General features: G+C 44.7%; 3 protein-coding genes across 7 annotated transcripts in view; 2 read left to right on the top strand and 1 right to left on the bottom strand.

Annotated features, from left to right (window-relative positions):
- Window positions 1-4,204, top strand: part of EFCAB14 (EF-hand calcium binding domain 14) — a 35,131-nt gene extending 30,927 nt beyond the window's left edge. For 3 of the 4 annotated variants that reach the window (XM_049879205.1, XM_049879208.1, XM_049879207.1), the window contains one exon: window positions 3,191-4,204. In XM_049879205.1, the coding sequence (XP_049735162.1) occupies window positions 3,191-3,366 (176 nt within the window). In that variant the 3' untranslated portion in view covers window positions 3,367-4,204. Of the gene's footprint in view, window positions 1-2,469; window positions 3,102-3,190 lie in introns of those variants that run through there. The other variant, XM_049879206.1, reaches the window with a different exon arrangement.
- Window positions 4,205-8,139: 3,935 nt separating this feature from the next.
- Window positions 8,140-10,286, bottom strand: TEX38 (testis expressed 38). The gene has a single exon (XM_049879204.1). The coding sequence runs from the start codon at window positions 8,979-8,981 to the stop codon at window positions 8,277-8,279; it is 705 nt and encodes a 234-aa protein (XP_049735161.1). The 5' UTR covers window positions 8,982-10,286; the 3' UTR covers window positions 8,140-8,276.
- A 3,262-nt stretch (window positions 10,287-13,548) lies between these two features.
- The window catches only part of ATPAF1 (ATP synthase mitochondrial F1 complex assembly factor 1), a 45,981-nt gene continuing 45,095 nt past the window's right edge, over window positions 13,549-14,434 (top strand). Inside the window, exon 1 of one of the 2 annotated variants that reach the window (XM_049879203.1) lies at window positions 13,549-14,383. In XM_049879203.1, coding sequence (XP_049735160.1) covers window positions 13,746-14,383 — 638 coding nt within the window. In that variant the 5' untranslated portion in view covers window positions 13,549-13,745. The remainder of the gene's footprint in view (window positions 14,384-14,434) is intronic. The other variant, XM_049879202.1, reaches the window with a different exon arrangement.

Genomic DNA, 14,434 nt, shown 5'->3' with positions numbered 1-14,434 from the left:
CTACCTGGAAAATCACCCCATTCCTGCCCACCCCCCTTTGCGGGCTCTTCACCTTACCACCTGGAAAATCACCCCATTCCTGCCCACCCCCCTTTGCGGGCTCTTCACCTTAGTTTAGATACCATTCCTCCAGGAAATAGATCGTTACTTCCCAGCCACTGGATTAGGTTCCTTCTGCATGCTCTCGTAATATTTTGTTTGCCCCTGCTTAGTATGTGTCTGTTCACAGTATCTGGGGAGATGTAAAATTTAACTTCTTGTGGGTAAGGACTATTTCTTGTTCATTCTGGTGCCCTCAATTAGCACACTGCCTGACACACCGGAGTATTTGTTAAATGAGTTATTTATAGGCTACAATTAATGCTTAAAGACTTAAATTTATATAGTCATTTAAATGTAGTTACTTTTTTTCCTCTATCCTGGTTTTTTTCTTTGTGTTTCCTGGGGAGAAGGATGAATATTGAGTATTGCCTCCTCCCACTTTCCATTATTATGTCAAGAATTGAAATCTGAATGGGGAAAAGACTATTGGAGAAGATTAAGAAATAGCCATCTTAACATTTATACTTTATTCCCAATGTAGACCTTACACACTTTGGAATGACTATACTTTTAAAATGACCTGAAGCAGTCAGCATAGGAGCCGTGGTCACACAATGGCTAAACGCTCCACTGCTAACCCAAGGTCGGCAGTTCAAACTCACCAGTTACTCTGAAGGAAAAAGATGTGGCAGTCTGCTTCCGTAAAGATTTACAACGTTAGAAACCATATGGGGCAGCTCTACTCTGTCGTATAGGGTCTCTGTGACTTGGAGTTGACAGCAGTAGGGTTTTTTTTTTTTTTTTGGGAAGCAGTAATCAGATTTTTATTTTAATATTGCTACCAAGTACATAGTGTATTGTATAAATTCACACTGCCAGCAAATAAATGAACAAAAACACACACAAATGAAGAAATAAATTTTAAGAAACCATTTTCCAGCTAGCCACTTGGTGGCAGGCATCAGGAACAAGCATCCCACCTGCTTTTCTGGCTTTCAGAGAGCTTTTGAGATTTTATTAGCTGTATTGCTGGGGCTAGCTTAGGAGTGAAACTAGTACCACGTTCAGAAGCTTGTCTATAAGAACCCCTTGATGGACTGGAACTTGTACTGCAACTGTTCCCTGAGCTTTGGGCCAGTTCCATTCTTCCTAAATAGCAAAACAGCAAGAGGCTGACTGAATCTAGGTGAGGAATTGAGTAAATGAAGAAAAGAAAGGAATTTGAGAGGATGTTTAAAGAAACATAAGCCACATTGACCTTCTGGTATTATAGACTACATCTTCTACTAAGATGTTCTGTGGAGACACAATCAAATCCTTTTAAAATGTTATGTAAATAATTGGCCCTCCTAAGTGTTTTATGGAGCCCTTGAGAAAATACCAGAAGAGACAATTGGTAGAAATTCTCCAATCCTCTTGGCTTAAATAAGTGTCTTAGAAATAAAAAAAGATACAGATCAACTGATGATATTGCTATCTTTCTTATCCCCCTGAGGAAGAAAAAAAAAAAGTGCTTTGAAAAGAAAAATTGTGCTCTGGTTTTTTTTGTTGTTTTTTGATTGAGATATAATTCACATACAATAATATTCACCCTTTTAAAGTGTGTAATTCAGTGGTTTTAGTATGTTCACAGAATTATGCAACCATCACCACTATCTAATTCCAGAACATTTTTATTTCTCCCAAAAGAAGCCTATACCCATTAAGCAGTTTTCTCCCTCCCACCAGCCTCTGGCAACCAAGGCTGCTGTCTCTTTCGATGGCTTTGCCTATTCTCGGTGGAATCATGCAACATGTGGCCATCTCTGTCTGACATCTTTCACATAGCATAATGTTTTCAAGGTCCATGTTGTGACATGTATCAGTACTTCATTCCTTTTATGGCTGAATAATACTTCATTGTGTAGATATCCACAGTTCGTTTATCCGTTCATGTTGATGGACATTTGGATTGTTTCCACTGTTTAGTTATTAGGAATCATGCCGCTCTGAACTTTCATGTGCAAGTTTTTGTGTGGACGTATGTTTTCATTTCTCTTGGACATGTACCTAGGAGTTGGATTGTTGGGTCTTATGGTAACTCTAAGTTTTTAAAGAACTGCCAAACTATTTACCAAAGTGGCTGCACCGTTTTACAGTCTCTCCAGCAATTTATGAGGGTTCCAATTTCTCCACATCCTCGCCAACACTTGTTATTTTCCATCTTTTTAATTATATTCATCCTAGTGGATATAAAGTGGTATCTCATTGTGGTCTTGAGTCCCTGGTTCCTAAGCTGCTTGATTTCTGGATCGAGGGAGACAATGTTGTGTAGTAAAACAAGCACCAAACTAGGTAATAAGAAAACCAGTATTCTGGTCCTTACTTATGCATTTACAAGCGTGTGACCTTGGGCAAGTTACTTTTCTGTTTGATTTTCACATCTAGATGGAGAAAGCGATATCATTGTTTGGGATTATTACTGCTTAAGGACTTCAAGACACTCCTCCAATCCTCACTGAGCCATCTAACAAGAAACCTGAGAAGATGCCACAGTCCATTGTACATGCTTAGCTCCTATCAAGTAGCTCTTTCAGTCAGTTCAGTTAGTTGCTGTTGAGTGAATTCCAACTCAGGGCGACCCCCTGTGTACAGAGTAGAACTGCATTTCATAGGGTTTTCGAGTCTGTGACCTTCCAGAAGCAGATCACCGGGCCAGACTTACAAGGAGCCTCTGGGTGGGTTTGATCCACCAGCCTTTTGGTTAGTAGAACAGCACTTAACCATTTGTACTACCCAGGAACTCCTAAGTAACTCTCTAGGCATCTGCAATTCTTTTCTCCCTCTTCAACATACGAAAAAATCTGGAAAATCTAAAGAGAAGTCCCTGGACAGAGAGAAAGCCAGTCCTTTCATGTCACCTGCAATTATCTGTCACTGCTTATATTTTCAGGAGGTAGTGCCATACAGTATTCCTCTCATTCTTAAAGGACCAAGAATTAATTAATCTTCCTGACTTGGTGAAATCCTAAACCTTACCTTTGGAAACAAAACCTGTGTAGTAGCTTTTTTTTTTTTTAGTGCTTTAAATTCAGTTAAGGCTACTTTTTAACTTAACTAAATTTAGCCGTATGTATAGACAGACATTTTTTGTAATTCCTTTTGACAGATCTTCAGGGTTTATTCCAAAAGACGGGCCGGGACGTGGATGGGAAGCTGACCTACCAGGAAATTTGGAACTCCCTAGGTTCTGCTGTGCCAGAACCAAAGAGCTTGAGAGTGTTTGATTCCGATGGAGATGGAAGATATTCATTCCTGGAGCTAAGAGCAGCTTTAGGTATCTAGCCTCATCAGGCATGTTTTGGAAATGGATATGTACGTTGAACTACCTAATATTTACTCACCTAACAAAAACAACCCTTTTACTTACCCCATCAATTCTCCAGTCCTCCAAACTACTGTAGCAGACACATTGCCACCTTTTGACTTGTTTAAAAAAGCTATATAAAAGTTATTTTTTTAAAAAAACAAAGATCATTTTACTTATAATATGATGTTCAGAAACCTCTGATTTCCTGAAACCAGTAAGATCTTACCTTTTAAGGTTGAGGGGAGAAGACCTTATCTTTTAAAACTGGAAAAATGTATAGAGAGAATAAGCCACCTTTTATATTTCACATAAATTTGCCTTAAATTAGCTGCACTTTATAGACTCAGAAAATGTCTTTTCTCTAAAAGATAGACCTTTTCTGTTTGTAAATAGTCAAAATGAGAATAAGAATTGTGCATATCTTGTAAGAATGGTTTTAACAAAATCTGAACAAATGGCTTGTTATTAAAACTCACTAATCTGATCTGAGTAGCAGCTGAAACTGTCCACATCTCCTTAAGGCATCCCTTGAAGGCCCAGGTGCTGCCATGGGGTTTAGCCTGGTGAATGGGGGAATGGACACTGTGGGAACAGTGCCAACTACAGGCCCTAGAGGGTAAGATTCTGGTTCTTCGTTCCCATTCCCTCAGCTAATCTCAATCTCTGAATCAGAAACAGCTCATTGAGATTTTTTTTTTTTTTTAAGTCCTCCTTCAGAGTTTATGAGCATAAAAAGTTATCCAGTGGGGAGCTACATTTCCCCCGAGTGATCTAGATTATCTGCCTCTACCCACCCACCCAAATCTGTCTTAAAGCTGAGTTTATGAGCATAAAAAGTTATCCAGTGGGGAGCTACATTTCCCCCGAGTGATCTAGATTATCTGCCTCTACCCACCCACCCAAATCTGTCTTAAAGCTGTAGCTGGCTCCTACCTCTGCTGCTATCTCCATTTTGAATGGCAGGGCTGACATCCCTCATTCACTGTCTCAGCCCGGCCAGCAGGAGATTTAGAGGAGAACTATGCCTCTAATTTTGACCCAGGAAACTCCACTCCAATATATTTCTGTGTGGACTGAAACAAAAAAGGTTGTGAAATGAAACAAAGCTAACCACACATGAAATCACATTCCTTTTCCTTATCATTTTCAGCTCTTAATTAACTAAAGGTTTTCTGTCCAATTGATGCCACAGGCTTTCTGTCCCAAAGCAGGCAGCCTGGAGCAAGGGGCTTCATGTGATGGTAACAAGTTTCCTCAAATCTAATATAAGCAAATGCAATACTTTTCCTCCTTTTGAATACTTATGTGGGCCTGACACTGAAGGTCCATGGACTGGAAGGAATAATGCTGTATATTGAGTCTGGATTTGTGTGTTATTCCTAGAAGCAGTCTTTGGGCAACACAAAAGGAGAGAAACTTTGCAAAACTTTACTTTGCTGTAGGCCAGGTCAGGGAGAATTTAGAGAAGCTTTCATGACCCATGCTCCTTGAGTAGAGCTCATCTTCATCCTAACTTTGTCGAAAGTGCCCTGTCAGCCATGGATGCAATCCAGATCTAAACCTATTGCCATCGAGTCGATTCCTACTCATAACGACCCTATAGGACAGAATAGATCTGCCCCATAGGGTTTCCAAGGAGCAGCTGGTGGATTCAAACTGTCAACCGTTTGGTTAGCAGCTCTTAACCACGGCACCACCAGGGCAAGTCCCTTAAAAGTTTAAGAGCTGGTTTTTGTTTTTGTTTTTTCTGGAAGTACTAAAAGTTAGTTAAAGCAAGGTGAAGTCTTTTCCCACAAGTGTGTCTGCTTGCTTCATTATGGCTTATGCGTCTCAGTTTTTTTAAAAAACATTTTTCTTGCCCATCTGAACTAGTTCACTTTCTTGGAAAGGTTAAAATATAGTATAAAATTAGCTTAACACTTTAAGTAACTTGAAGATAACTCTCTTTCTGGCTGCCTTCCATGCCTCCCCCCCCCCCCCCTTTTTTTTTAATATATGCACCCTTACAGATTTTGTTAACAACCAAATAAAATTCTAGCAATAAATTGAATTGCACTACTATATTTGTATATAAAAGAAAAAAAATACCGTACCATAAATAGTATACCTGTATCTGGAAGGTATTTTTTTTGAGAACTGATTTATATGAAATATACTTGAGGGTAATGTAGCTTGTCCTTTTTAGTTTCAAATTCTTATTCATAGATACTTTGAGGACACCTTAACTCTTTGTTGTATGTACTTTTGCATCAGATAGCTGTTAAGTGGAGAAGTCTTATTTAAAGCAGTTTTTTTTGTTGTTTTTTTTTTTGTTTTGTTTATCTTATGTTCTTCCCACCTTGACCTTGTCTGGCCAGCAGCATCCCTGAGCCAGCTGTGTAGTACCGTTCTCTCTCCGACCAAGTCTGGTAAGAAGTGTTCGTGCTGCACTCCCAGACCTGTGATGCCCTTGTCTTACTGCAAGTTGAGCAGGCTGACTGCCTTAAGAGCCCCATAAGCCTGTTACTTAGTGTTTAATTTGGGTTTTTTAGTTGTATGTCGTCTTAGCCTCACCTGCCACATGACTCAGCTCTCAGGGGAGAGTTGGGTAGTGGTGGTGAGTGTGGCTTGTGTTTATGTCTTTTTACCTTTTAACTCTAGCAGTTTGTACTGCTGCTTTTCTAAGTTACCCAAAGCCTGGCTTCTCAGTCCCTTTATTCTTTTGCCTTCTGCTATTTTGGTACAGGGCCAGTATGAGTCAGAATCAACTCGATGGCAGTGGGTTTGATTTTTTTTTGTTGTCTTTTATCTGGCATTTTATTTATTTAAAGAGCCTCCCTGTAAGGCAGAGAGAGTTAAAAAAGGTAGAGTACAAAGAGAAGAACCAAAAGAAGAGAGTGCCTGGCTTAAGGATGATGATAGTGTCGTCCTAAGGGCAGAGAGGCACCTGGCTGAGAGGGATGTGTCTGCTGTAACAGCTGGAGAGTGGACAGCCGTCACCTGCTACTGGTATTTTCCCTTTCATTGGAGTTTCCTTACTTGGCAGTTGCAGGACGTAACTTCTTTAGGCCCCCTTTCTGGTCCTGCTAGTTACAGTTGAGGATTTTGACTGCAATGGGCTCATACTCATGATGGCCTGCTGTTGAGTTGTTTTTAGTGACATTTTGTTTGCTGCACACCTCATTGGCTTGCTAACCCACACCAGCTAGATGTGGTCCCTTCTTTCATATCCAAACCAGAGCACATTGGGTATTCCTGAGGCTTTATAGAGTGTGTATTGTTTGTTACATGAACCTAGCCTACCTTGTTGTTTTCTCATATTAAGAAATATAAATCTACTCTGTTTTCGTGGAGCTATTCTGGTAATGTATAAGCAATTTCAGTTCTGTTTAGGGAGTGACTTCCATGACTTGATTTGAGCTCTGCTTATTTCATATCAGTAATACAGCCATTTTAATTTATCTAAATAAAACATTTCCCTTTTCTCTCTCACTGTGTCTATGACTAAAGCCCCCCAGATTACTAAGAAAAAAAAAAAAGTTCCCTATTTTCATGGATTCCTTCCTCATCTTGAAAGCCAAGTCTAACAGATGGCGGGTACAAAGTAATGTTCACGAATTTGCTTTTAGAATCGCAATATTTGGCCTGAAGAAGCAAAGGTTACAGGGCTCAGATGTGGGTGTCTGCAGGGCTGTGGGAGATGGGGTATGTGAGGGAAGAGTGAGCCCCTGGTCTTACATAAACCAGAGCAGCTTCACTTAGGCCTATTTTATATTTTGAGATTCACTATAAGAACATGTTTGCAAAAAATGTTCCACCTTCTTTTTAAAAGAAAAAAGCTTGAAATCCATTGCAAGAGGGGTTTTACAAGGGCTGGGGCTTTTTCTCACGTTTGTTAGATTATGGAATTCCCTCTCAGAAAAAACTGGATGGCCCTCCTCCCTTACGGAAGACTAGCGTAGCTCATTTATAAATATGGTAAGTGGGAAGCATTTGCTTATTTCCAAAGTGAAAGAGTGAAATATATATCCCAGAGCAGAACTGGATTTTCTTATCTTTAAACTGGGAACAATAGCCTGTGGTATTATCTCTGTCTCTCCTTTTAGGATCATCTCTAGAAGATGCATAAGTTAATTGCAGCCTACACACACGCACGCACACACACATGAAGCGTTGCCGGGTGTTCTCTAACAAGACGTTAGGGAAGGGGTACCTTGGTGTATGGCGGGAAGATCAGACAGACATAAGTTTAAGTCCTAGCTGTGAAATAAAAATAAAGATAGGCTTTTAGCAGATGCCCTTTGAACCTTAGTTTCATCTGTAAAAGGGACATTATGATATACATTTGGCAGTTTTCTTGTATTAGAAATAATGTATAGAGACAACCACATAAAAACCCAGTATATCATAGATGTTAACAAGGAATGCAGTTCACGCGGTAGTTTCATGACAACTTGGTTTGCCTGCAACATGGCCACTGTGAATTGCCATAGATTGTGCAACCTCAGCAGCTTGCACTTTTGTGGCAACTGTGCTTAAAATCCCACAGAAGAGCAGCTCTTTTGGGTACCTAGCCCAGAGCTTGGCTGATATTATTGGTCTTTAATAAATACTGGAGGGATATTGAGCCCACTCACCCACAGTGCTGGTTTAGTTCCCTTCTGGGTTGGTGAAACTCAGTGACCTTCAGTTTGGTTTGCAAAGAGCCCTTATCAAAGAGGGGAAGGATATTGCCCTTCTAATAGCAAATGAGACACAAATGAGCCTTGGACTTTTTTTTTTTAATCTTTCATTAACATGACATCCATATGAGCACTGACCTCTGTGATGATACTGCCCCCCTGAGGTTGGCTCCATTTCCTACTCTGCCCCAATGCCTGCAGCTTCCACTCTCAGTGAGAGGATCCTACAGTTCTGAAGCAAAAGGCTTGGCATTGGCACAGTGGTCACCATGGGCCAATGTGGGGAGGGAATGGAAGTGGATGTTCCTCTCAGGACAGATGGCCAAAGGGTAGGAGACAGAATGGTTCAGCATGGGGGGTAGGTTGCATAGGGACAGAGCAAAGGGCACCTCCTCAAAGATGGGAATTGAAAGTGGGGAGTTGGCCTGAGGCTGCGGTATTGGGGTGGTTAGGGGCTGTTGTGGCATCAGCTGCAGTGCAGGTTGCATGGGGACAGGGGCTCCCACTTTGGGGCTACTGTCTTGGACAGCATGGCTGCTACCCTTGGGGACATCCAACTCCCACAGAGGATCTGGATTCTGGGCCTCAGTCTCAGTCTTGCTGACAGCAGGAGGAGGCCCCATGTTGATGGCTGCATTCATGCCATACTGCCGTCGCTTGTTAATCCAATACAACAGTGGGCTGTAGGTGAACGTGGCAGCTCTCATCACATCCACCCACTCCTGGGCACGCTCTTCTCGCCGCAAGTTCTTCCTCCAGTGCAGGAAGAGGATGCAGCCGCCGGTTACCAAAGAACACAGCCCCAGGAATCCAAAGTACAATGAGACCCACACTAAGACAGTAAGAAAGAAAAAGAGGCAGGCTGGCTGATACCTCTGGCTTGGAGCCTGAATTGTTTCGCGTTCCTCTCCTTGACTTAACTCATTCATCAATCACTCCATCCTCTTAACCACCCTGTGCATTCCTTCCTTCCCTCATTGACTTAACCTCATCATTCTTTTATTTAATCACAGCTAGATTTCCAGGGAGCTTAGAGGCTACCTTTATCTCTCTATAGAAAGGAAAACTAGGTATAGAGGGGACATGGCCTACCTAGGCTTAGACAAGCAAACCTCTGGTTCCCAACTCAAGACCCAACCAATCCATCAAACAGAAATCTCACTAAGGGCAGGGTCCATCAAGGAGGTAAAAATTCACCAGTTTAAGGAGGCACCAATCTTTCATACCATTCCACCACACCCCTTTACTATTCAGCTGTGATGGGCCTGGAGTACTCATAGTACTCCCTCTGGTCGGGATGAGAAACATGGTCTCTGCCCTCAAGAAATCATTTGTTTTCTAGAGGAAACCATATCTTAACCGCTTATCACTCCTCCACGCAGGCAGCCATCACCCCATCCATGCAGAGGGTCTTCCCTAATTGCCCCCAAGCCCAAGGACACAAGGCAAGAGGCAGGAATTGGAGGGGCATTTACCGCCAGGGAGGCTCAGGTCCTCCCGTGGGGAATCCATAAGGTTGAGCCTTGATACCCAGCTGTTGACTCTGAGGAGACAGCGTTCACCCACCTGCCCTTGTCCAGCCAATGGGACTCCCCAGAATGTCCAGGCCCCATTGTTCCCTAAGGGAGAGGTCACTGGGTTCTGAGCATCGGGTATTCCAGGGGGCAGTGCTTATAGAGTGGCCCTGGTTTGGTGGAAAAAAAAGGAAGGAGCTTTATCCAGTAGGGTCTCATGGATATGGTATTTCTCTACTGCTTCTATCAGACTGACTCAGCCACTGAATTGTCTGCCCCCAACCCTTATGGTCAACCCACAAAGCAGTCCCCCAGGAAAGGGTCCTAGCTCCCTTAGGGGCTTATCTATATAGCTGGTCTTTAGGGAGGAATTAATGGATACTTATCCCCAGTGGGCAGTGGAATAGGGAACACACAGTGTTGGCAATTCCTGCCCTCAAGAAGTCTATGACCAAGTTGTCAGGAGACAACCTGCTCAAGGGAACCAAGCAGTCAATACCTCCTTCCTTGGCTCCAGTCTCTCTTTTGTTTGGTTACCTTCCTTCAACAAGTATTGGCAAGTGTTTCCTGCACATCAGGCCCTGTGGGAGATCTGCACCATCTGGCCATACATTCCTTTCCAGTCTCATCTCTTTCCCCATCCTTCACACGTCTTTCCCTTCTGGCCAGGCCAGACTCCTTTAGAAACCCCACTTACATCTGTGGAGTTTTACTCACGCTGCTCCCTCACCCAGGCGCTCCCCTCCCCACTGAATACCTGCTTATCCTTCAAGGCTCAGCTCAACCTTTACTCTGTGATAGTCACTTCAATTGACTTCCCAGAATCACATCATCTTCTAATTCGAAGGGACTTTGAGAGTTGTTTAGTCCAACTCCCATCAGATATTTGAGTCCTCGGGGTAGATCTACCCTACTCAGCAACTAATCCCTCCAGGACTTGCTTAAGTCAGGGACTTATTCACCTCCTGAGGCAGTCTGAACTATTTAGGGGCAGCTCAGTTAGAAATCCCTTCCCTAAAAAAAAAAAGCCCAAATTAACCTCCCTGTAGGATACATTACTGGTCCTAGCTTGGCCTCTTGGCACCATTTAATTACTGCCTCTTATAGTCACTGAGCATGTGACGTGGGGCAATATTCACAATAAATTTCTCTCCAGGTTCTGCTTACCCTTGGCTCACGTCCTACCTTGTGGTTCCTCTTCTCAGTCTCCTTTCCTGGTTTCTCCTTTTTTCTCTGATCTCTAAATGCTAGAGTGTCCTAGGGCTCAATCCTCCATCTACATTCATTCCCTCAGTGATCTCATCCAGACTCATGACTTCATATAAACACTGGCAACTCCCAACTTTGTATCTCCAGCCTGCTCAGGACCACTCTGAACTCTAGACTTACGTACCCGACAGTCTGCTTGACGTGCCTCCTTGCCAATCTATTAAATATGTCAAACTAACATGTCCAAAACCAAACTCCTGATCATCCTCTAAAACTCCAACTGCAGCCTTCCTCCTCTCCATAAATGTCAACTCAGTCCTCCCAGTTGTTCATGCTAAAATCTTTCAAGTTATCTTTGACTCTGTTCATTCTCTCACACCCACATTCACTCCATTAGCAAAATCTTTAGGCTCAGCTTTCAAAATATACTCAGAGTCTGACTACTTTTCCATCACTACCACTTTAGTCCAAGCACCACCATCTCTCATTTGGATTACTGGTCTCCGTGTAGGATGACTAATCATCCCAGTTTGCCTGGGACTGAGGAGGCTCCTAGGCATGAGATTTTCAATGCTAAAACCAGAGACGTCCCAGGTAAACTGGGACAAGTTGGTCACCCTAGGGAGAGCTACCATCCTTGCCCTCTGTGCCCTGTATTCCATCAGAGGCCGGAGTGATGTGATCCTTTTTAAAAGTAGATCGTCAAAGGAGAATGAAGAACACCAAGGTCACACAACAACTATAAGCCCAAGAGACAGAAAGGGCCACATGAACCAGAGACTTACATCATCCTGAGACCAGAAGAACTAGATGGTGTCCGGCCACAACTGATGACTGCCCTGACAGGGAGCACAACAGAGAACCCCTGAGGGAGCAGGAGATCAGTGGGATGCAGACCCCAAATTCTCATAAAAAGACCAGACTTAATGGTCTGACTGAGACTAGAGGAATCCCGGCAGTCCTGGTCCCCAAACCTTCTGTTGGCCCAGGACAGGAACCATTCCCGAAGACAACTCATCAGACATGGAAGGGACTGGACAATAGGTTGGAGAGAGATGTTGATGAAGAGTGAGCTACTTGTATCAGGTGGACACTTGAAACTGTGTTGGCATCTCCTGTCTGGAGGGGAGATGGGAGGGTAGAGAGGGTTAGAAACTGGCAAAATTGTTACGAAAGGAGAGACTGGAAGGGCTGACTCATTAGGGGGAGAGTAAGCGGGAGTATGGAGTAAGGTGTATATAAGCTTATACGTGACAGACTGACTTGATTTGTAAACATTCACTTAAAGCTCAATAAAAATTATTAAAAAAGTAGATCGTGTTACTCCTGCTCAAAACCTACAGTGACTTCCCTTCTGACTCAGATTAAAGCCCTAAATGATCTTACAGTGCCCCCCACCCCCCCATACACTGTTCATCTTATCTCTGTTCATCTCTTTCATTCCGGGAACAATAACCTCCTCGATGTTCCTCAGGCAGGGCTAGCACGCTCCTGCAATGGGAATTTTGCACTTATTATTCTTTTTTTATTCTTTCTACATGGAAGGCTCTCCCTCCAGATACCCAAACAGATCATTCCTCATTTCCTTCCCATCTCTGCTCTCGTCTCTCTTTCTCCTTCCCTCCGCCCCCTTCCTCTCAGCCTACTTTTTTTTCTGCACAGCATGTGTCATTCCTTAACATTATATATTTGTTTATTCTGTCTCACCCCGCTAGAATGTAAGATCCATGAGTTAATGTAAATAAGGAAATACCTAAGAATATCAGATAATGATAACTGCTTTGAAGAGAATAAAATGGTAATGGAATAAAGTATTTAAAAGGGTGAGGATGTATCAAGAAAGGTGTCTTTGAGGTACTGGTATGTGAACTGAGCCCTGAATGGTGAGGGACAACCATGTGCAGATCTAAGCAGAGTGAGCAGCAAGTGCAGGGACCCTGAGACAGGTGCAGGCTAGCACATTTGAAGGACTTATTAATCTTAGGGTCCAACACACTTTTCCCAGCTCAAGGCAAGTCCCAGTGCTGATCTTCCTGAGTCTGTAAGTTTGCTTGAACAGAGATGAAAGATCTGCCCATACCCTTGAGAAGTCTACAATTCCAGGGGATTTCTGCAGGGTAAGACCCAGACAGGGCTTCCATGCAAGGCAAACTGATCAGTGCCATTGCAGAAGGTCTGCTCCAGGCCTGACCCTGTCCTGGGAGCAGCTGAGACACGGAGATGTTGGTGTCACTATCCCCGACCCCAGGAGCTCACAGTGCCAGGAATTCATACCTGATTCAGGGAGTGAAGATGGTAGCATTTGAGCTGATGGAGAGAAAGGAGAGAGCATTCCAGAGATCAGAAGCAGTCTGAATACAGGCTTGTCAAAGACAAATCCTGGTGTCTAGGAGAGGAGAGGGGCAGTGGTGGTCCAGTTGCAGAAGTCTCGCCTTCCACGTGGGAGACCTAGGCTGAATTCCTGGCCAACGCGCTTCCTGCACAGCCACCAGCTGTCTATCAGTGTTGCTATGATGCTTAGCCACAATTCAGTGGAGCTTCCAGACTAAGAAGGGTTAGCAAGAAGGGCCTGGAGCTCTACTTTCAAAAATCAGCAAATGAAAACCCTATGGGTCACAAGGGTCCGATCCCATTGTGCATGGGGTCATGAGTCCACTCACCGGCAGGTAACGTTTAAGAGAGGTGAGTAGTTCAGTTTGGCTTAAGTTTAAGGTGGATGTCAGGGGGCTAAGAGAGACAAGGCTTGTAAAGGCAAGGTTTGGGAAGCAGCTGGCATCCTGAAAGAGTTCAGCACTTGGCTAGAACTTGGACTAGTCACTTAAATGACCCCCAGCCTCAGTTTCCTTCTCTGTAAAATGAGAATAATACCTTCCTCACAGGATACGAAGCAGATCAAGTGTCCTGCACGTCCTTGCTCAGTAGAGACAAGTTGCCGCTGCGATTACAGTTGTCGAAAGGGCCTGGTTGCTGATGGAAGGCTACAATAGCGAGAACGAGAGCCAAGACAATTTAAATCGGAGCAAGCTCCGTGAGGATCTGGAGGTCCGCACAGGCTTTCATGAGGAGAATTGGTGCGCAGAGGATGCTGGTCTCGAGCGGGAGGGCGTGAATCCAGGCAGGCTCCCCGGAGGGGGAGGGTCGTGGGAAATAGGGCGCCGTGAGCGCGTGGGGCGGGAGCCAAAGCGACTAGCCCCCTCCTCCCCTACGAACATCGCCTCGCCCTTCCCCCCCGGAACTTTGGGCGCGCGGAACCTCGGTGCCGGAGCGCGGGCGCAGCAGACCCGGAGGGCGATGGAGCGAGCGCGCGGGCCGCAGGGTGAGACTGACGCGCCCGCGGAGGAGGGGGCGGTCATGGCGGCTCTGCCGGCGGCGGCTGGGGGTGCGGGCCCGGCCGTCCTGCAGGTGGCCGGCCTCTACCGGGGTCTGTGTACCGTGCGCAGCCGCGCCCTGGGCCTGGGCCTCGTCTCACCCACGCAGTTGCGCGTATTCTCCGTGCGCCGCGGCTCGGGCCGGCCTGCGGGGGGCGCGGACGGCAACCGGGTGGAAGCCGAGCTGGAAGCCAACCCCTTCTACGACCGCTACCGCGACAAGATCCAGCAGCTGCGCAGGTGCGGACCAGGGCCCGGCTTGCGGGGTTGGGTCGAAGAGCGGCGCCTGGC

This window comes from Elephas maximus, chromosome 3 (assembly GCF_024166365.1).
Source record: "Elephas maximus indicus isolate mEleMax1 chromosome 3, mEleMax1 primary haplotype, whole genome shotgun sequence".
NCBI lineage: Eukaryota > Metazoa > Chordata > Mammalia > Proboscidea > Elephantidae > Elephas > Elephas maximus.
Note: the sequence above shows the minus strand (reverse complement) of the source record. Positions and strands in the feature narration are given on the sequence as shown.

Excerpts from the sequence above, each read along its gene's own strand:
- TEX38 (XM_049879204.1), bottom strand. The coding sequence starts at position 8,981 with ATGAATGAGTTAAGTCAAGGAGAGGAACGCGAAACAATTCAGGCTCCA.